Source organism: Mustela nigripes, chromosome 15, assembly GCF_022355385.1.
Source record: "Mustela nigripes isolate SB6536 chromosome 15, MUSNIG.SB6536, whole genome shotgun sequence".
Taxonomy (NCBI): Eukaryota; Metazoa; Chordata; class Mammalia; order Carnivora; family Mustelidae; genus Mustela; species Mustela nigripes.
In genome coordinates, this window is record NC_081571.1 from 55217635 (window position 1) to 55240311 (window position 22677).

The following is a 22677-nucleotide window of genomic DNA, read 5'->3' on the forward strand; positions in this document are numbered from 1 at the left end:
GCTGGAGGAACGGTGCTAACCGGTTTTTATCTGTTGTCTTACTTAGCTCTGCCAGTAACCCTATGAGGTGGTTTCTGACCTGGCTCCCATTTTGCAAATGAAGAGAAAGCAACAGTAAAAGCTGTGCAGCTGAAGGAATAGAGCTAGAAACTGTTCTGATTACCCTGGAGTTTATGCCTTTAACTGCAAGCGTATTCTGACTCCCGTGTGCTGTTCTTTCCCTTTCTTTATGCAGTCTTTGCTGTTTACTTTTATCCTGCAGCGCAAACACCACACACCCTTTGAAAAGGCTCCATTGATGACCTCAATAGATTTCCCCATAAAGTTCCGAAACAGATCTAGGGTGGATTCGATTTTTGGTGCTCCCCTAGTTTGGTGTGTCATATTTCACAGTCTTTGTATTTATGGTCCAGGCTAGCTCATCGGCTCCCTCTGGGCTTGGGCCCTAGCTTAGCTGATTTTCTGTGCCCTGTACCTGGCACCCTGCCTGCTATTTGATGAGTTTGCTGGGAAGGTTTGAATGCATGAGTAAGTGAATGCCCCAGGGCTATCTTAGGCCTTGATCTGTTAATACTGGAATTAAGGACTTGTGTCAGGACACCGAAGACAACCTACGGAGTTTGCTGAGGGTGGTGGGGTGAAGGGAGAGCTGGGGAAGCCGGCCAGATAGGGCACGATGACACTGAACTGAGGTGAGCACGCAGCTCTCTAGTTGAGTACAGGAGTCGAGAGTATTCGCGTAGAATGGGAAAACAGAGTCGTGACAGTCACAAATGTGGTAATGATTAGGAATTTTTGTTAAGTCCAACCCCGTGTGGGTTAATAGCATGATTTGAGTGCCCGAACAATGTATATGGATGTCCACAACAGAAAGTGGCTAGTTTTGACTGAAGTGCTCAGAAACTAATGGGAATCCGTCAGAAGGACATAGAAAATGCCTTGAAGTGCCCAGACACCGAATCTGTGATGCTGAGGCCACAGAAAAAAATAATTCAAAAAGATTCTAACCAGTAGAGTAAATAATTACAGGTCCATATTTAATGGATAAAATATATAAATGGAGAAGGGGAAATTTTTCTTTATAGAATTCCAATTCATCATTGTAAAAAAAAAAATCAATGTTTGAAAATCAAGCAGTATAACAAGAGAAGAAAAACCCTTCAGAGCACTGCTGTGTAAGAGAAGGTCAGTCATACACTTCTGTCAAATCTCAGGATTCTCTTCTCATTTACTTTTATTCTTAAGTGTTCCAAGTGATTATTATGTCTACATTCTGGGTTTATATCTCGACGATCCCTAGTTCTGGGCCATTTTACTTTCTGGGAAACACAAAGGTAAGATAATAATGTTGAAAAGGCAACGTGATACAGAGGAGGGCCACTGGATTTGCAGTAAAAAAAAAAATCTGAGTCTGGGTCTTAATCATAAGTTCTTGAGGAAGTTATATGTTCTTCTGATTCTTGTTTTCTTACTTGTACAATTGGGATTTTGTCTTAACTCACATTGTTTTTTTCCACTTCTTTTAAAATACTCAAGTAGTTATCTTGAATAGTTATTGGTTTTGTATATAGGAGAATTTATAGGATGCTTTTCCTGAGTAACTTGTGTAATTTCATTTCAAATGATATGGATTGGGGTCACTGAAACTGTAGATAAATTTTAGAATTGCAATTTTCATTATATTCTTCTGACTCACTACCCTGGAACCCCTTTTCATTTTGATCTTTTTCCATGTCTCCCACCAAAGTGTTTGTAGCTTCTTGGTGGAAGTTTTCTGCCTCATAGTTAAATTTATTCCTAGGTATCTGATTTTTTAAATTTTTTTATAGGTAGTGTTCTTTTAAAGTTTAGTTTCTGCTTTGCTGGTATTTAGAAATAGTTTTTTATTTTGATGCTGTATTCAGAGACTTCGCTAATAACTATTTATCCTGATGGTTATAGAATTTGGAATATATCTTACCTAATGAGTAGATATGAACACTGAAACCTATTCAAGAACGTTGCCCAGACCCGACACTGAAATAACCCAGCCTTCCGTCATCAGCCGAACAAACTGACATTCAATATAATGTCATATAATGCAGAGTAGTGCAGACAACATGGCTGAATCTCAGAATCATGATGCTGAGTCAAAGAAGCCAGAGAACGTACTGTGTAATTCCATTTCTATGAAGTTAAGAGTAGGAGTAACCGATCTGTGGTGACAGAGTGAGAATAACTGTCACCATTATGGGAACAGTGAGTGGGAGTTGGGGTGAGAGCCTTCTGGGCTGCAGGTAAGGCTCTGTCTTGGTGTGACTGGTGGTTCTACGTGTTCATTTTGAAAATCGAGTGCTAGACTTAATATACATGAAGTACATAAATCTTAAGTTTTTTAAAAGCGACTAAGCCAAATTCACTTTGGTTTTTTAAATCTAGGCTTTTTTTTTTGTCCTGAGCAATGTAGGCTTACTGAGCAATTAAGAAGTTTGGAGGCGTCCATATATCCCTGTCTCTCCTCTCCTTCCCTGGATTCCCCTGTGAACCTCTCAAGTTAGTTATGTTGCATTAGTTACTTGGCGCATTTGTTACACCTTGACTAGCCAGTGTATCGAAATACTCATGGTTAAAAACTACCTAATTAAGGAATTGTAGAATTGGTTGGAAAAGAACTTAGAGATTATCTGTCCACTGACAGAGGTTTTACATGTCATGGAAACTCGCTGGGATCAAAACTACCCAGAGTCTTGTGAGGACCTTAGTCAGTGTTGAGTTTCGACCGCCATACAGGAGCGTCAGCGTTCCTGTTTATGGACTTCACCTGACAGACGCTTCAGCAAAACTATTTTTTTAAGGAAATAATTTAAGAAACATTAGCTAAAACAAGGGACATTTTTTTTTTGTCTTTCTCGCTTCCTATTTTATGGTTAAGTTCAAAACCCATTAAACTACTTTAGAAAATGTTGGGTGTGTAAGTATATTGATGTAGTTTTTATGCATTCTTACCCGGAGGGCTGTTGTTCTCAAGGTAATAATAGTGCTGGTTGGGTGGTTACTAACTGACAGGCACCACTTAAGGCTTCATGTGGATTAACTCATTTATTCTTTCCACCAACCCTAGGACGTCGGTCAATGCCATGACGAAAATATTTAACCTGTAATAAGCTGTTCGTAACCTACTGATGTCACCTCTGTCTTCCTGTCGTCACAGTATTAATCGTCCCCTCATTTTATTTTCATGAAACCATCCCCAGAGCCACCATCAACATCCTAATGTCTTCCCATCAAGCATGGAAGAAACTGTCCTGTGAGAACTCAGGGCTGGTTCCATTCATTAAAGGGGAGGAAACTGTTGTTAGATGGGGCTTCTAGATAGAGTTCCGTGCTCAGAAATGTTGCTAATAGACAGGACAGGTGACGTGTCAAGAATTAGAATTTTCAGGGCGCCTGGGTGGCTCAGTCGATTAAGCCTCTGCCTTCGGCTCAGTTCATGATCCAGGATCCTGGGATGGAGCCCCACATCCGGCTCTCTGCTCAGCGGGGAGCCTGCTTCTCCCTCTCTGTGCCTGCCTCTCTGCCTACTTGTGATTCCTCTCTCTGTCAAATAAATTAATTTAAAAAAAAAATAGAATTTTCTAGTACTCACTACTGTCTGGAACCCACATTTCAATTCTGTGCGTTCCCTTTCAGACTGCACTGGCCTTGAACGGGAGGTACATTTCCTGAGTTGGGTCGCCATGTAAGTTTTCTCTCTCGCCCCTGTCCTTTTCGTTTCTAGTTCCCTCCCCGGGACAGCTCCAGCACAGAATCCACAGCGTGGGGCATTTCCCCGTGTCTGTGCGGCAGCCGCTGAAAGCCACGGCCTACGTGAGCCCCACCGTGCAGGGCGGCGGCAGCAGCACGCCTCTGTCCAACGGCCTCCAGCTGTACTCCAGCTCCGGCATCCCCACACCAAACAAAGCCGCCGCGGTCGGGAGCGTGGGCCGCAGCGCCCTGCCCAGACCTTCACTGGCAATAAACGGGAGCAACCTGCCTCGAAGCAAAATTGCACAGCCTGTTAGAAGGTACGAACCTTTGTCCGCTCCACAGCCGCTTTTGCAGTTTGAAATTGGAAATCGCAGGAACCATCCTCCCTTTCGGGGTCTCCAGCACGCTGCCGTGCATGGCCTGACCGCTGACCCCCTTCCTCTGGAAAGTGCTGGGGCGGGGGGCTGGGGTGTCCCTTCCTCCCTCCTCACTTCACTCCTGATGCACCACCTTCGCTTTAATTCTCCAGGTACGCTCCGTCTCTGGGGCGTCCGTGTATTTTCCTTCCCCCAGTAATTTGCAGGGCCTTTCCCCTCCTTCAGGACTTCGCTCAGATGACCCCTCTGTCCACAAGGGCAAGTCCAGGGGCGGTTGTAGCTCCTTTTCTACCCCCTCCTCCTCCCCCTTTTCCCCCATAGCATTGATCACCATCCGAGGGACTGCAGATTCTCCTGACTTCCTAGTTTACGGTCTGACTGTCCTCTCTAGAAATGTAAGCTTCATGGGGACGGGGGAGGGGGTGGTCATGAATATAAAACCCCAAGGCTAAGGACTGTGCCTAGCACAGGATAGAATTGTAAATATTTGTCAAAATAGTAATCTTTCATCAAAATAGGCAAATGCGTTAGGCAGGCGTATGCATGCACACGCTGTCCCCGGCCTGGCTGGGGACGGCGCCTTGGTGATCCGGAGCTGGGCCTTTGTTAGCTTATGCTGGTAAGGTGAGTGTGGTCCAGCTGGAACTTTCCTTCTTTAAAATTTGGGATTAGTTGCAAGGCACATATCAGACAAGCTCATGGTCACGATGTGCCCTTCTTGAACTGGAGATCTTGAAGTGTTTTAAGTCAATGACAATTGCATGTCAGGGATAGTTTTGGAAGAGGCGACCGTGGAGGCAGTAACCGCAGTAATCGCTCCGGACCAGGAACGAGGCTGTGGACCCAGGGGTAGGGGTGGGTAGGGGGGGTGAATGGGTCACAGTGACGGTATGAAAAGGGGTGTTGCATGAGCAAGCAGTTTTCCCTTCTTTCTGTGGTAATATGTATAATTATTTTCCGATTAGAATAGGTGCTCAGATTAAAAAAAATTCAGAAACTATTAAAAGTAAACAAAAGTGAATGAACGCCTAATCCCATTACTCACATAGAAAGCATTTCTTATTTGCGTGTTTAATAAATTCTGGCTTATTCTCCCCCTGTAAATGCACATGGTGTTATGTTCATGGCAGACTAGAATCCCATTATTTGATGGGTGTAGGTTACTGTGACCCTCCATTGGTCCTTGAATAGGTTTCCAAGCTAAGCTCGTCTCATGGTGGTCACTGCCAGGCTGTAGGAGAGGACGTCCTCTCAGATTTAGGCCAACGCTGGGTATTCTTCTTTGCCAGTAAGCTAGGCACATCTTTATTTGTAAGGCTGCAGATTACTTCGTGTGAATTTGCTGTTTACATCCAAGGAAGTACCCATTTGTCTTTAGACTAGTTTCTCTTTCTGGTTTGAAAATACCCTTTGTCCCCGAAGGATATGTTGCAGTTCGCACGTAACAACACCCAAGGCAGTGCATGTGCTGAGAATGGCGTTTCCAGCTGCCGAGCACGTGGTGAGGGTCCAGTGCACGGCTCCCGGCACGCTCTGGAACAGGCCGGTCACGGCTGGCCAAGTGCAGGGACTCCTGGGAGTGTACTCACGGGCCGCTTTCCATCCCCGCAGTTTCCTTCAGCCTCCAAAGCCTCTGTCTTCGCTCAGCGCTCTGCGGGACGGGAGCTGGAGAGACGGCTGCTACTGATGCGGTTCGACGGGCCCCTGGAGCACGGGCAAGGAGTGGAAATGAGGGTCGAGGTACCTAGCTGGCTAGGTAACCGTGAACGTCGGGATAGTCTTTCCCTTCTGCATTTAACATATTGACTGCATTGTTTTTCAGCGGACCAAGCGCCAGAGACTAATGATTGCACTTAAATATTTGCCTGAGAGAATACCGCACCGGTCTGGGAGCCGTGGTCGTGGTATCGTGACACTTAGATCTAGGGGGTTTTTGTAGAACTGCTACGTACCTGAACACTTTTCGAGGGGATTGAGATGTGTCGATAATACTTTCTTTGTCCTGAGTTTGTTAAAGTAACTTGTTCAGTTTACTTCTGTGTTCTAAACATCTTCCCATTACATGTTCGGTATTTTAATACATTGCATATTTACAACTAGGTTCTATAATTTATGCTTTGAAGTTTACTTTTTTATAGTTTACAGGAATTTTATTTTTTGTGCCTATTTCTTTTTACACCTATGTGAACCACTATGGAACAACTTAAATTTTGTGCCATAAAAATATTTTTGTGGTAAGGTACTATTTTTTTAGCTCTAGGGATAGATCAGCAAAAATCCACCATACAATTTGAAAGACCTAATTTTATGTTGAATGAGCACAACCTGAGCTGAAGCATCGCAAGGAAGTAGCCAGTTAGCGGCTCTTGTCGTTTTCTTTGTTAATTTATTGTCATACATGGGTTTCCGATTTATAAAGGCATCACGGGCTCATTGCACTTAATACCTGCAGTGTTTGCTACTGTGCCACGATTGATTTTCACTACTTTATTACAGAGGATGAGAAACTGTAATGTTTTATTAACAATGCTTCTGGAAATGGATGCATTTTAAAGCAAATAAATCTTTTTGATAGACCTTTTACAAAACCCATTTGCACTAATGAATGCTTTCTTATGGTATATGACTTAATATTTGTTACTGTGTACACTGCTCTTTTGGAATGTTCAGAAATAAAGACTATTTCAGCAATACCAGGTCACGCATGGCTGTGCAGCATGAGCAGTAAAAACACCATCTCTGTGTTTCACTGTCGTTGTGAGAGCAGGTATTGCCGCTTCGTTCTTAGGCGGACTAGCTATAGCTGACATTCACATTTGTGAAAACTGTTTCTCCAGAATACCCCTGGTAAGAATGGGAGGTTTTTTTTTGTTTTTTTTTTTAAAAGATTTTATTTATTTATTTGTCAGAGAGAGAGGGAGAGAGAGCGAGTACAGGCGGACAGAATGGCAGGCAGAGGCAGAGGGAGAAGCAGGCTCCCTGCCGAGCAAGGAGCCCGATGCGGGACTTGATCCCAGGACGCTGGGATCATGACCTGAGCCGAAGGCAGCTACTTAACCAACTGAGCCACCCAGGCGTCCCGGGAGGTTTTGGTTTTGCAGTGAGGTGTAGGTTCCTTTTAGAACGGCTGTCAGCTCAGGTAGCCTCTTGCCCAGAAATACTTGCGGATGAACACCAGCCGTGATGAACATTTCGTGGGGGTTCGATTTGAAGTATCGTGCCAGTATCAGCAAACTATTATTCTCTGTTACATCTGATGTATGTTATAGGAAAACTTTTTTCACCTGAAGGTACTATGGAAAGGTTAGGCAAAGGTTTTAATGTTAAATATTAAAATAGAAACTTACATATAATCCCATCTAGAACAGCTTTAGATAACTCGCTGAGGAAATGAAATGTGAGCTAGAGGAGCTGTGAGATACTGAAGAGGAAGGAGTATTTTTTGAGCACTTCTTTAGTGAGAACTGTCCTAGAAATTTCGCGTCCATTTGTCTATCCCAAACCACCTGCTTCTCTCCCCATTTACAAAATAAACACACTGAGTCCAAGGTAGCATGTTAACTTTATACAGACGTTTCGCTAGTCGTAAAGCTGACTTAGGAATCTAAGTTTAGTGGATCTCAGAAATCTGTTTTCCCCACTGCTGTGCTCTTCCTATGAGCACATGTAGTTAGTACATTTTTTTAAAAAAATGGATTTCTATTCTGCTAAGGAAATTAAAGGACTAAATTTCAATTTAAGTTACTTCTATCCAAAAAAGTCTGTTCAGCTCTTGGGATGAAAAAGAGCTCCGTGCTTTGGATCTCCCATTCCAGGTGGCCGGAGACACAGTAAACGATCAAGTGAGTGAATCTCAGTGTAGATCCCTACTGCTCCGGAAGGGAAGAAAAGGTGCTCAAAGTAGGGGGGGGGGGTCGTTAAAGCAAGAGAAAACTCGAGACCGGCAGAGCTCACACTGTTAAATGTCACCTGCCTAGATCTCATTAAGGACTTGACCCTTGCACATTTGGGAGATGGAGAGTTAGTCCTAAAGTTACTTCACAGACTCTTCCCCTGGAGTTCTCCAGAACACCAGCAGCCTCTTGTATCAGTATCTCTTGGGAACTTACTAGAAATGGAGATTTCCCACCCCCGAGGCTTACTGGAACTGCCCTCTCGATCCGAAGACGTTCCTCCAGAACCATCCCTGCAAGGGCTTCGGAGGGGGCAGGCCCGGCAGCTGGAGGAGGAGCAGATAGGCCGGCGCGGCTGCGCAGACGGGCCAGCAGGACAGGAGCGGAGAGGTCAGGGCGCTGTGGGCTGCGGTGCGGAGTTTCACGGCACTCTGCAAGGGGAGCTTGCATCAGAGCTCATGGTTTGACTTAGGTTTAAATAGATCACCCTGGCATTTGGGGGAGAATAGACTAAAGATGGCAAATGTAGATTGAACTGTTTCAGTAATCCAGGCAAGAGAGGCGGAATTGAACCAGAAGGATCGCAGCGGGGGTAGTCGAAGTGGCCAGCTTCAGGGTAATTTGTGAAAAGTGGATCTACTCTGTTCACAAGTGGAAACAAGCGGGCAAGGAGAAGGACGGAGTTCCACGGGTGGAGACAGGGAGGGCTGGGACTGTGGCCGAGATCAGCGAAGCGAGTCTGCATGGAGAGGAGGTCTAAGGAGTGGGAGCTGGGCACGTGGGCCTTCTAGCTGACATGAGTTCCTGGCTCCCGTGGCTTGGCCTCAGGCAGAGAAAGACCTCAGAGCTTCGTATATGGAGGGGAATCAGAGATGGTGTCGGGTTAATGGATTTGAGCAGAGCTTAATCTGTACCAGTTGTCACCGTGTAACCAGTTACCACAAAGCTTGGTGGCCTCACACAAGCTCTCACAGTTGCTGTGGGGCTGGGAGCCTGGCCACAGCCCAGCCGAGTCCCCAGGCGTAGGGTTGTGCCCCAGACTGGCCTGGGAAAAGAATCCGCTTCCACGCTCACTCACAGGGCTGTGGGCAGGATTCATCTTGCGTGTGCCGCTGAGCAGAGGCCACCCTCTGTTTCTTCTTCAGGGCCCTGTCCTGGGGCAGCTCCCAGCACTGTGGCTGGCTTCATCAGGATGCCCAAGTGAGAAGTTACAGGAGGGTGAAGCAGAAATGCGGAAGGCAGGCTCTCCCCGCTTCATCTTGGAAGCGCTTTCCCATCACTTGGCCATATTCTGTTCGTGGGAAGCAAGTCACTAGGTTCAGTCCCCCTTCAGGGTGACGGGTTTTTATTATTTTGCTTCCCACCTGTATTTTTATTATTCATGTGGTGATCTAGTTGTCCTAATAACACTGAAAACTCCACCCGTACCCCAGTTTTAAACTGTCTGTTCTTGTAGAATCTCAGAACCATACTTTTTTAAAACACTGTAGCCTTATAGTAAGTTTTGCCAAACAGCAAAGCCATCTTTTTTTTTTTCTTTTTGTTAAGGTTTTTATTTATTTGTTTGACAGAGAGAGGTCACAAGCAGGGAGGCAGGCAGAGAGAGAGGAAGGGAAGCAGGCTCCCTGCTGAGCAGAGAGCCCGATGCGGGGCTCGATGCCAGGACCCTGGGATCGCGACCCGAGCTGCAGGCAGAGGCTCAACCCACTGAGCCACCCAGGCGCCCCACAGCAAAGCCATCTTGCTCTCATGTTTTCCCTTAGGAGGGTCTTGGTTATTCCTGTCCCTTTAGCTTGTTCAAAAATACACATGGCCTTGCAGTCAGTGACATTTCAGAAAAACATCCTGTTGGAATTTTGATTGGAATTGCATAGAACTTAATCAGTTTGGGGGAAAGGATTTACAATATTGAGTCTTATAATCCATGAACTTGATCCAGGTCTTTTATTGATTGAAGAATTCTTTCATCTCTCAATTGTGCCAAGTGCTTCATGGAGCGCTTTTGTACTCTTTGCCAGATTAATTTCTAGGTATTTGATATTTTGATGCTATTGTGAGGGATATTTTTAAAAATTTCATTTCCAGCATTTTCTTGAATGTTTTATTCAACCTTAAGCTTATGTCAGTTCTATATAATTTATTGTTAGCCTTTACTTACATAGTCAAACGTATGAGAGTGAGTTTTATTTCTTCCTTTCCTGTCCTATTTTTGCTTTATCTTGACTGTAGTCATCAATGCAATATTAAATACAAATGATATTTTTCTTTTTGATAATTTCAAAAAGAAAGCGCTTTTTTTAACCATTAACTTTCAAATTTGTTAAGAGCATTTTTAATTACAAAAGTGAATTTTAGCCATTGTCTCCTTCTATTAAAATATCTCTTCTAGTCTTAATATGCCAACTTGATGATTTTTTTTTTAATATTGAATCGACCCTGATTTAGATATGAATCCAAATTGGCCTGGACATTTTATTCCCTTTTAAAGATAGATGGATTTGATTTATGAATGTTTAGGATTTTTGTCCAATTTTTTGAATAAAATTGATCTGTAATTTTTTTTTTTAAGATTTTATTTATTTGACAGAGAGAGCATGAGAGGGGAGAGATCAGAGGGAGAAGCAGAATCTCCGCTGAGCAGGGAGCCCGATGTGGGACTCGATCCTGGTACTCTAGGATCATGCCCTGAGCCAAAGGGAGTTGCTTAACCAACTGCGCCACCCAGGAGCCCTGATGTAATTTTTCTTAATTCTTAAACCTGATAGAGATAATTTAAGATAATGTTAGACTCATAAGATGACTTGAGAAGTACTTTGTGTTCTATCTGGACAAATTTATATAATATTGGAATTATTTCTCCTTTAAAAATTGATGATAAATCTCAGTAGTGAAGCCATTGAGGCCTAGAGCCCAGGTCATGTTTTAAAAATCTGGTGTTGTGTTTACTTATTGTACTTCCACAAGCATTATGAGAAAACCTACCCCAGTGGTGGACATCTACACGACTGCCAAATTTTGCTTCAGGTCTTTTGAGGATGTAGGATTTGGTGTATATATATGTGGATATTCTTTATCTTCCTCACAGAGTGAACCTGTTATTGGAAATACTCATTTTCTTAAAATGACTAGGAATCTATTTTTCTGATATTAAGTAGCTATAATAGTTTTTTAAATATCTATAGGATATATATATTTTTTAAACCTTTGCTGTCAGACTTTTATCATTGTTATATTAAAATAGCATATAGTTCACTTCTTAACCTAGTATGAAAATCTTTGCCCCTCTGCTTGAGCATTTAAGCCAATAGTATATAAAATGACTGACATATTTAAAAATAAGTTTATGGGGCACCTGGGTGGCTCAGTGGGTTAATCCTCCGCCTTCCGCTCAGGTCATGATCCCAGGGTCCTGGGATCAAGCCAGGCTCTCTGCTTAGTGGGGAGCTTGCTTCCCCCCACCCTTGCCTGCCTCTCTGCCTGCTTGTGATCTCTCTCTGTCAAATAAATAAATAAAATTAAATTAAAAAAAATAAGTTTATGAGTGTTTGTTACATCTGTTAGCTTTCTCTCCTAGTGGTTTGAAAATTATACCCTAATGCTCTTTTGCTGTCTATTAGGAATTAAAATTTTCATCCTTCACCAATCAAAGAATATTAATCTTAACTTTTTTTGCCATCCTCGTAGGCAACACAAGGACATCATTACATATAATCTGGTATCATCCTACACATTAGCCTCCTGACACCTAGTCTCTGTATAGGCAATTCAAGTCTCAGCCAGAGAGTGGGAAAGAAAAATCATATGTAGATTTGGGGGCTCTCTGAAGCTCTAAGAAAACATAGCCATGTAAACAATGCAACCAAAATAGGAGATGCTTGTGGAGTGCGTAGTCCTGGTGACTTGGGGAATTTACTACAGGGCACCCCAGGACCTCTTCTACACAAGGCTACTACTGTCAAGACCAGGTGTAGCTGACCTCCCTAATACATGGAAACAAAATCAGATAAAATAAAGAGACAAAGGAAAATGTTCTAAATGAAAGAATAAGACAAAAATCATAGCAGAAGAGCTACCTGAAACAGATATAAGCACTGTATCTGATAAAGGACTTAAATAATGGACATAAAGATACTCACTGAACTTGAAGAAAGAGTGAAGAACTCTTAACAAAACTTCAGCAAAGAGACAGAAAACATTATAAAAAGCGAAGAGTTCAGTAACAATTAAAATTACATTAGATGGAATCAGCAGTGGGTTAGAAGATGCAGAAGAAAGGATCAGCGATCAGAAAAAGTAATAGAAAGCAACCAAGATGAGGAGCTCAATAAATAATAAATATAAAATATGCGAAAGGTTAAGGGGACACAGTGGCATCGCCAGGTATCACAATGTTTGCAATTTAGGAATCTTAGAAGGAGAAGAGGGGGCAGAAAACTTGTTTGAAGACATCATAACTAAAAAGCTCCCTACTCTAGGGAAGAAAAAACACATCTAGGCCTCAGAAGCACAGAGAATCTCTAAAACATTAACCCAAGAAGGTCCACACCAAGACACATAATTAAAATGGCAAAAAGTAGTGATAAAGAGACTTTTAAAGCAGAAAGAGTTTCATACAAGGGAAACTGCATAAGTCTATCACCTGATTTTTCAGCAGAAACTTTGCAGGCCAGAAGGCTGTGGCAAGATACATTTGAAGTGCTGAGGAAAAAAACCTGCAGCCACTTGGACGAGTACTCTGTCCAGCAAGGCCATCATTAAGAATAAAAGGACAGGAACGTCTGGTTGGCTCAGTGGGTTAAGCCTCTGCCTACAGCTCAGGGTCATGATCACAGGGTCTTGGACTCAAGCCCTGCATTTGGCTCTCTGCTCAGCAGGGAGCCTGCTTCTCCCCTCTCTGCCTGCCTCTCTGCCTACTTGTGATCTCTCTCTCTCAAATAAATAAAATCTTAAAAAAAAAAAAAAAGAATAAAAGGAAAGATAGTTTCCCAGACAAAAGTTAAAGGAGTTCATCACCACAGACAGCCTTACATGAAATATTAACATTCCTTGAGTGGAAAGGGAAGAACATAACTAGAGTATGAAAGGAAAATATTTCACAAGTAAAAGCAGACATTAATAAAAGTAGTAGATTAATCAGTCATAAAGCCAGTATGGAGGTTAAAACACAAATAGTAAAATCAATTATATCTATAAAATCAGTCAAGGGGTACACAAAAAGATGTAAAATATATACATAAAATATGGAGATGGGAGTAAAAGTTAAGTGCTGTTAGAATGTGTTCAAACTTTAATCAATTTAAGTGTTACTGAACTTGAACACAAGACTGCTATACACATAAGACACTGTACATGAACTTAATGGTATCCTCAAATCAAAAAACCTCTAATGGATCCAAGCATAACACTAAAGAAAGCAATCAAACCACAAGAAAAGAAAAATGAACTGAGAAGAACTACAAAAATAAAACAATTAACAAAATTGCAACAAATACATACCTATCAATAATTGCTTTAAATGTAAAATGGACTCCAGGCTCCAATCAAAAGACACAGGGTGACAGAGTGGATTAAAAAAAAAAAAAACTATGACCCGTCTATACATTGCCCACAAGAGACTCACAACTCAGATCTGAAGATACATGTAGACTGAATGTGAAGGGCTGGAAAAACATCTACCATACAAATGAAAGTAATAACAAAAAACAAATTGGGATAGCAATATTTATGTTGGAAAAAAATGTACTTTAAAACAAAAGCAACAACAACAGACAAAGTTAAGTGCGCTAGGCAATGATAAAAGGTAGAACAATTGTAAATATTGCTGCAGTCTCTGCACTGGGCATGGAATGTGATGCAGGACTCCATCTCCCAACCCAGAGATCATGACCTGAGCCAAAAACCACTGAGCCACCCAGATGCCCAGAGATGCAGAACTTCTTAACAAAATCTTACCAAACAGAATCCAAAGATATATTTAAAAAGTACTTACCAGGGCCACCTGGGTGGCTCAGTGGGTTAAAGCCTCTGCCTTTGGCTCAGGTCATGATCCCGGGATTATGGTATCAAGACCCACATCTGGCTCTCTGCTCAGTGGGGAGCCTGCTCTCCTCTGCCTGCCTCTCTGCCTACTTGTGATCTCTGTCAAATAAATAAAATATTTAAAAAAAAAAAGCGCTTACCATGATCAAATAAGATCAATTCTAGGAATGCAAGAATGGTTCAATATCAATAAATCAGAGGAACACAGATGCAAAAGTTATCAACACGTTGGTAAAAACAATTAAAAAACTTAAAAATTCATTTACCACAATCAAGTAGGATTTATTACAGGGATGCAAGTGTGGTTTGCTATTTGCAAGTCAAGCAATGTGATACATTCACACCACATTAACAAGACAAAGCGTGAAAACCACCTGAATTGATGCAGAAAAAACACTTAACACGATAATACATGCATTCATGACAAGAACTTCCATGAAGTAGGTTGAGAGGAGACATATCTCCACATAATAAAGACCATATAGGATGAACAGAAAGCTAAATCATATTTAATGGAGAAAAACAGAGCTTGTCCCTCAGAGACCAAGAACAAGACAAGAAAATCCATTATCACCAGTTTAATTCAACACAGTACTGAAATTCCTAAATGTACTAGTCAGATGAAAAAAAGTCATCAAAATTGGAAGAAAAAAAAAAGGTAAAACTGCCATTAAGCAGATGACATGGTGCATGTTTTATAAACAAAATTCAAACTGCTTCAAAAACTATTAGAAGTGGGGCACCTGGCTGGCTCAGTGATTAAGCGGCTGCCTTCAGCTCAGGTCATGATCCCAGGATCCTGGAATCCAGCCCCGCACTGGGCTCCCTGCTCAGAGGGAAATCTGCTTCTCCCTCTCGCACTCCCCCTGCTTGTGTTCCCTCTCTCGCTGTGTCTCTCTCTCTGTCAAATAAAATCTTAAAAAACAAAAAAGCCAACTATTAGAACAGATAAATAAATTCAGTAAAGCCAGAGGATATAGAATATACAGAAACAAGTAATTTTTATACACCAACAGAGAAACAGAGACAGAATTTTTGAAAATATCCCATTATCAATTGCACAAACATAATAAAACGCCTATGCTTAAATACTAACCAGCAGGGGAAGACTCATGCTCTGAAAATGAGAAAACACGGAGGAAGGGAACGGAGGACTACACATATTGATGGAATGATAGAACATGTTAAAGAATTGCAAGAATGAAAACTGTGAAAATGGCCATACTACCCAAAGCGCACTACAAATCTGAAGCAATCCCTATCAAAATATAGCGTTTTTTCAGAGTACTAAAAAAATAATCCTAAATCTGGTACCAAACCACAAAAATCCTCACACAGCCAAAGAAATCTTGAGAATAAAGAGTAAACCTGGAGGTATCATAGTCCCAGATTTCAAGAAATACTCCAAAGTTATAATTTTCCTGTGTGTGTGTGTGTGTGTGTAATGTTACTGACACCAAAAATAAACACAGATCAATGGAGGGAAATAGCCACAGAACAAACCCAAGCTTATATGGGCAATGAAGCTACAACATAGGGGCAAGGATAGGCTATGGGGAAAGACGGTCTCTTCAACACATGGTGCTTGGAAAACTGGACCACTTTCTGACCCCTTACACAAAAATAAACTTAAAATGCGTTAGAGACCCATATGTGAGACCTGAAACCATAAAACTGCAAGGAGACATTTGGCAGTAACTATTTGGACATCGGCCTTTGCAACTCTTTTTCTGGGTAGGTCTCCATAGGCAAGGGAACCAAGGGCAGAATTCAAATACTGGGACCACACCAAAATGCAATGCTCTCGTACAGCAAAGGAGACCCTCAACTGAATGCAGAGACAACTCACTGAATAGGAGAAGACTTCCGCAAATGCTACATTCCATAAGGGTTGAATATCAAAAGTACTGAAAGAACTTTGACAAGTTAACACAGAATACCACCAAATCGTTGGATGAAAACATGGGCAGAGGGGCGTCTAGGTGGCTCAGTGGGTTAAAGCCTCTGCCTTCAGCTCAGGTCATGATCCTGGGGTCCTGGGATTGAGCCCCGCATCAGGCTCTCTGCTCAGCGGGGAGCCTGCTTCCTCCTCTCTCTCTGCCTGCCTCTCTGCCTACTTGTGATCTCTGTCTGTCAAATAAATAAAACAAAACAAAACAAAACAAAAACATGGGCAGAGGCCCTAAATAGACATTTTCAGAGAAGACATATAGATGGCCAACAGACGCACAGAAAAGTGCTCAACATCACTAATCATCCTGGAAAGGCACATCAAATCCACAGTGTGGTATCAGCTGACAACTGTCCGAATGGGTATAACCCAAAAGGTAGAAATATCAAAAATTGCCAAGGGTATAAAGAAAACAGGAACCCTCATGCACTGCTGGGTGGATCATAATTTGGGGCACCCTATGGGGAAAAGAGTCTAAATATTTTTTCAAAATTACAGAGAAATAAGGTGATCCATTATTTCCACAGCCAGACACCATAGGCTTATCCTCATGTTTGGAACTTCAAAAACAAAACAAGTCAACCTACCAAGAAGCAAACCAAAGTAGATTACTAAATACAGAGAACAAAGTGGTGGTTGCTAGTGGGATGGTGGGCATGGTTTGGGGTAAAATGCATAAATGGTATCAAGGGTTGCAAGCTTCCAGTGAAGAAACAAACACTAGGTATGTGGAAACTATTGCATAGGGAATATAGGCAATAATCTAGTAATAAAAATGTTTTGTAACAGCTGGCAGCTACACTTATGATCAGCGGTTACTAATGTTCACAATTTTTACGTCTTTATGTGTACACTTGACACCAATAGAACATGTCAATAATTCCATTAAAAAAGTCATTTCATATTGGGTTAAAGAGTGCAATATTGGAAGCGAGCACAGGTTCGTATCTTGTAAAAGGAGCTGTTATACATAGAAATAGTATGTACAGATTATAGACGTGGCAGTGCTTGGCGAATCCAGGATTGTCTCATTAACTACACTGCAGGGTGCCAGGGAGTATTAGAAGAAAGAAGCTCAGGAATGGGCAGGATGTAGTTTTGGGATGTCCTTTTATCCTATCGAATGCATAAATGGAGAATATCATCTAATACTCTGTTAGCCAGGGTTTAATCCAGATCGCACAAACTATTCCAGTTGTTTTGAAGCAAAAAGTCTTTGATAGTAGAAATTAGCACCTACAAAATTATTGGAAGGACGGTTTGGCGGGGCCAGGCTGGGCCTCTCAGAAAGGCTTTCCTAGCACTGCCAACCAGGAGACAGCGAGGTGGTTAGGGACTGGGATACATACGGGGAACAGGAACCACAGGCTTCACTAACACTCTTTAGTTTGGTCTGTGGGTCAGACTGCATGCAGGATGTCATCACGCCTTCCAGATCTGCACTAACAAAGAAACAGTTTGGCGATGGGTCTCGTGTGTCTCACCTGTGCAGTGACCAGATGGGGGATCTCTGCTCATGCTGCCACAGATTAGAGCCCATGCATCTGGCTGCACTTGTTAACAAAAACATGAGACTTCCCTGAACGCTCATCTTTCACTACAAGTACATCTGATTCATGGACTCGGTTGCATCCAGAATCCACTCAGCAAGGAAGTCTAAAAGATGAGGTTTTTAGCTTTATTTCTCTACACTGTAGGGAGAAATACCCAAAGAAGACCCATGTTCACCATGGAGATGACTGTGTTCATCTAATGGACAGTAGACAGACTGGAAGGAAACGATTAGAGAGACACAGAGAAAGTAAAATAGACAGGATTTAGTGACTTATGTAGGCTTTGGATTAAACAGAGCTAAGCCAGTTTATCAGGTCGGGCTGGAAAGGTTCATTTAGTGAACACCATGTCCACTGACTGCCTGGAGGGGAGTGAGGGCTGTGAGGTGTCTCCTCCAGTCTCCCAGCAAGAAAAATTACTGGAGGCTACAGCTGGACCAGATCTTTTGCTACAGCATAACAGGTGTCTCCATTTTTCTAGCTCAGATGCCATTTTCCTTATCTCACTGCCGACTGCTAAGCCAATGACTTACTGAGAGAGAAGACTAAAATCAGATCAACCAGATAGTTGTACATCCAGGTTTGTGGCATCATTAGTCATAGGAGCCAAAAATCGAAGTAACCCAAGTGTTCATCTGCAGGTGAAGGGGTAAATTAAATGTGGTATATACATATAATGGAATACTACTCAGCCTTAGAAAGAACAAAAATTCTGACACATGCTTCAACATGGATACGACTTGAGTACATTATGCTAAGTGAAATAAACCAGTCACGGAAAGACAAATGTAGGATTCTACTTACATAAGGTACCTAGATTAATCAAATATAAAGTGGTTGCCAGTAGCTAGAGAGCTTTTCACTAGAGGGTAAAGGGATTGAGCACCACATTGGGTACCCCAACTTTTAAGACATGCATCACAGAGACAAGCCACCAAAACATCTTGTTTTTGGAAATCAACAGTGTGTATATCCATGGGACCAACTCTGAGAAATGGCTGCTATAGGACTTTCACCCTTGGCCTCGCTCAACCCAGGGATCAGTGCAGAAGCAGCTGATTGAAAGGTACCCAGTCTTATTTTCTTATCTTAAAGCTTTGATCTGAGGACAAGGCATCTAATTTACTGCCCACGTAAGAGTCTGCTGGAGTACCCTCTGGGGAGGGTCATGTTCCCATTCTCCCTCTGTCATGCTCCTGAGTACCAGTTTTTCTCAGGGGGGAGATTTTACATGCATCTTTGCTCTGGTTTTCATGTCTGGAACCACAGATTTTAAGGCTGTTGCCCAGGGGAAACCCCTGACTGCCTAGCTCTGCTGGCCCGGGGCCATGGATTCCTGGATCCAATGGGGCTGTAACAAGTAGAGAAATAGTACTTCAGCAGGATACCACACACAGGGCACTGAACACACCTCAGACTGAAGCACCCCAGTCTTTCTAGACAGGGCATGAGGGGCAGATCTGGTTTGGCACACATCTAGGAACATACTGAGGTGTTCCCTGGGGACAAAGGCTGGTGGGTGCCACCTTTGTGCTCTCCCTCTGCCTTAATCCAAGTTACCAGTATCTCCCAAAAAGGAATTTGTACACTTTCTGTCATCCTGATTTGCTGGCTGTCATCTAGGGAACTTCTGTATACCATCTGGTTTTGGTGGCCAGGGAGATTCATGCCTGTGATCCCACAGACTGTTTATATGTGCATACTTTAAAAACTGCTACCTGAGGATCAGGTCTTGGCCTCAACATGGGAAACCACTAAAAACAACACTCTACTTGGGCAATCATAGAGGTTTGAGAGACAACGAAGAGCTAGGGCAGGGGTCTACAGTAAGTTCCATCTCCTGCACAAGTCCACTACTTCAAGACTGGGAGAGGTGGCTATTTTATCTAATGCACACAAACCAACAGAGGCAATCAAGCAAAATAAAGAAACAGTATGTTTTAAATCAATGACAAACCTCAGAAAAGGTCCTTAGTGAAATGGAGATAAGCCATTTACCTGGTAAAGACTTCAAAGTAATGGTCATAAAGACACTCACCAAACTCAGGAGAATGAATGAACATAGTGAAAACTTCAGCAAAGAGATAGAAAATACAAGAAAGTACTTAATAGAGGTTCACAGACTTGAAGAGTGTAAAGCTAATCTGAAAAGCAGATCAAAGTGGTGGGACTTGCATTGTGGCCATGGATATGTGGTCCTCCTGATGACTCGTCCCTATCCAAGTCATTGCTGGTCCAGAAGGTGAAGCTGGCAGGTCAGGCCAAGCGCTATGAGACCTGGCCACCTGCATGAACGCTATGACTGGGCAGGCATCAAGCTGTCCAATGAGGAGCACAGCCTGCTCCCAGTGGCCTACAAGAATATGGTCAGGGGCCACAGTTTAGCCTGGAAGGTCATCTTGAGCATGAAACAGAAAACCAACACCAACAAGAAGTTGCAGCTGATTAAGGACTATTGGGAAAAAGTGGGGTCTGAGCTGAGGTCCATATGTACCACGGTGTTGGAATTGTTGGGTCAGTATATAAGAGCCAATGCAACTAATCCAGAGAGTAAGGTCTTCTATATGAAACTGAAGGGAAATTACTTCTGGTACCTTGCTGAAGGTGCATGTGGTGATGACTGAAAACAAATGATAGATAGTTCCCAGGGAGCTTACCAAGAGGCTTTTGATATAAGCAAGAAAGAGATGCAACCCACACACCCAACTTGCTTGGGGCCAGCTCTTAACTCTTCTGTATTTTAAGAAGAGAGCCTTACTAACCCAGAGCTTGCTGCACACCTGATACACTGCAGAACATGATACACTGAATGAAGACTGCAAAGACAGCATCCTCATCACGCACTTGCTTAGAGACAACCTAACTCATGGACCTCAGTTTAGGAGAAGAATGTGATGTGTCAGAAGGGACAGAAAACTAAATGCGTACAAGGTGTCATCCTTCTTCCCTTCAAGAAACCTTTTTTTTTTTTTTTTTTTAAGATTTTATTTATTTGACAGAGATCACAAGTAGGCAGAGAGAGGCAGGTGGGGTGGGGAGTAGGCTTCCTGCTGAGAGAGAGCCAGATGTGGGGCTCGATCCCAGGACCCTGGGATCATGACCTGAGCCGAAAGCAGAGGCTTAAACCTTTGAGCCACCCAGGTGCCCCTTCAAGAAACCTTTTTATTTATCTCCATTACTTATTCCACTTGGATTTCCTATAGCAAAGAAACCTATTGATGTGTATGGAATCAATTGTTTATAGTCTTTTCACACTGCAACTTTGGGAAAACTCCATTCCTTGATTTGTGTTTGTTTTGGCCTTCATGGTGTGCAGTTACTGCTGTAGAAAAGCATTAATAGGGGTGCCTGGGTGGCTCAGTGGGTTAAAGCCTCTGCCTTTATTCCTTTCTGGTAGGAATCCAGAAATATTAGATTGAATGGCAAAGCATTTGGCATTTCTGCACTGGGGCTCCCAAACTGAAATGCGTCCCCATATCATATATGATGGAGGTCTTGTGTGTTTGTGACAACAGGAAGTTTCCTTATTCATTCTTCATTTGCTGCTATTTAGGTTGACAATGTCTCTTCCCAATAAAAGTTCACTTACACCTCCTGCCTTTGTAGTCCAGTATTCACTTTATTATATAATAAAAGTAGCATGTTGCTGCCAGAATGCGATCATTGTTTTTGGCAAATTAAAGTGCATGTAATTTATTACTACACTAGAAAGGGGAAATAAAGTACACCACTCCAAATGTAAAATGTCAGTACTTTCCCATGCAGATTTGTACACATGTGAGAGGGTGTCCAGGGTGTCTACTCCATGTAGAGTTGGATCACTATTATATGTTGCTGATTACTGACTGTAGTCCCACAAAGCTGTGCAAAAATGTTACGCCCTATGTAACAGCAGAATAACAAGATAAAACTACATTATATAATCCCCCTCCCCACAAAAATCTAATAGCTAATCTGGAAAAAAAAATGCTAGAGTGGTTTAATAGCAGACTAGATGAAGCAGAAGAAAGTATCAGTAAATTTGAAAACACGGCAATTGAATTTGTCCAATCAGAGCAGCAAAAAGAAAAAAGAAAAAAGAGAAGTGAAGCTAGCTCAAAAGACTTCTAAGACAAACATAAATCAGAGTAATGTTTACATTATGGGGATCTCAAAAGGTGGAAAGAGAAAGAGGCAGAAATCTTATTTGAAGCAGTAATTTCTGAAAAATTTCCTAAACTGGGGAAGGAAATAGATATTCATGTCCAGGAGGCTTAGAGAGCTTCAAATAAGATAATCCCAAAGAGACCCACACCAAGACATACTATAATTAACATGTCTAAAATCAAAGATGAGAAGAGAATCATAAAACAAGCAAGGGAAAAACAACTTACTACATATAAGAGAATCTCCATAAAACCATCAGACTTTTCAGCAGAAAATTTTTAGGTAGGAGAAAGTTGCATGACATATTCAAAGTGCTGAAAGAAACAAAAAAAGCAACCTTACAACCAAGAATATTCTACCCAGGGGAAGGAGTCAAGATGGTGGAGGAGTAGCAGGCTGAGATGACATCAGGTAGCTGGAGATCAGCTAGTTTATCAAAGCATTTTGAACACCTACAAATCCAACAGGAGATTGAAGAGAAGAAGAGCAGCAATTCTAGAAACAAAATTGGCCACTTTCTGAAAGGTAGGACCTGCGGAGAAGTGAATCCAAAGTGACAGGAAGATAGACTGTGGGGGCAGGGGGGGGCAGCTCCTGGAAAATTGGTGGAGCAACGGAGCACAAAATCAGGACTTTAAAAAGTTTGCTCCACTGAGGGACATCGCTCCAGAGGCTAACTGGGTTTGGAGGCCTTGCAGGGACAGCGTGGTCTCAGGTCCTGCAGGGTCATAGAGGGATCGGGGGTGTCTGAGTATCACAGAACTCGCAGGTATTAGAACAGGGAAATCGGCTTCAGAGACAGAGCTGAGGAGTGAGCTTCCAACTTGGGGTTACCTTAAACTGTGATCCGTGGCACAGTCAGACCACTGCTCTTTGAAGAGGGACCCCACAAGTGGCAGATCTGGGGAGATCCCCCCTGGAAGAGCAGCAGGTTTGGAGAATCCAGATGGCGCTGTGTGCCAGAGACACGGATGCTCTGTCACAGGCTGGAT

General features: G+C 42.5%; 1 protein-coding gene and 1 pseudogene across 2 annotated transcripts in view; both read left to right on the forward strand.

Moving 5' to 3' along the window:
- The window catches only part of SLAIN1 (SLAIN motif family member 1), a 59540-nt gene extending 52744 nt beyond the window's left edge, over window positions 1–6796 (forward strand). For both annotated transcript variants that reach the window (XM_059377584.1, XM_059377585.1), the window contains 2 exons: window positions 3758–4043; window positions 5715–6796. In XM_059377584.1, coding sequence (XP_059233567.1) covers window positions 3758–4043; window positions 5715–5790 — 362 coding nt within the window. In that variant the 3' untranslated portion in view covers window positions 5791–6796. The remainder of the gene's footprint in view (window positions 1–3757; window positions 4044–5714) is intronic.
- Window positions 5790–20459, forward strand: LOC132002677 (14-3-3 protein theta-like; annotated as a pseudogene).
- The last annotated feature ends 2218 nt before the right edge of the window (window positions 20460–22677 follow it).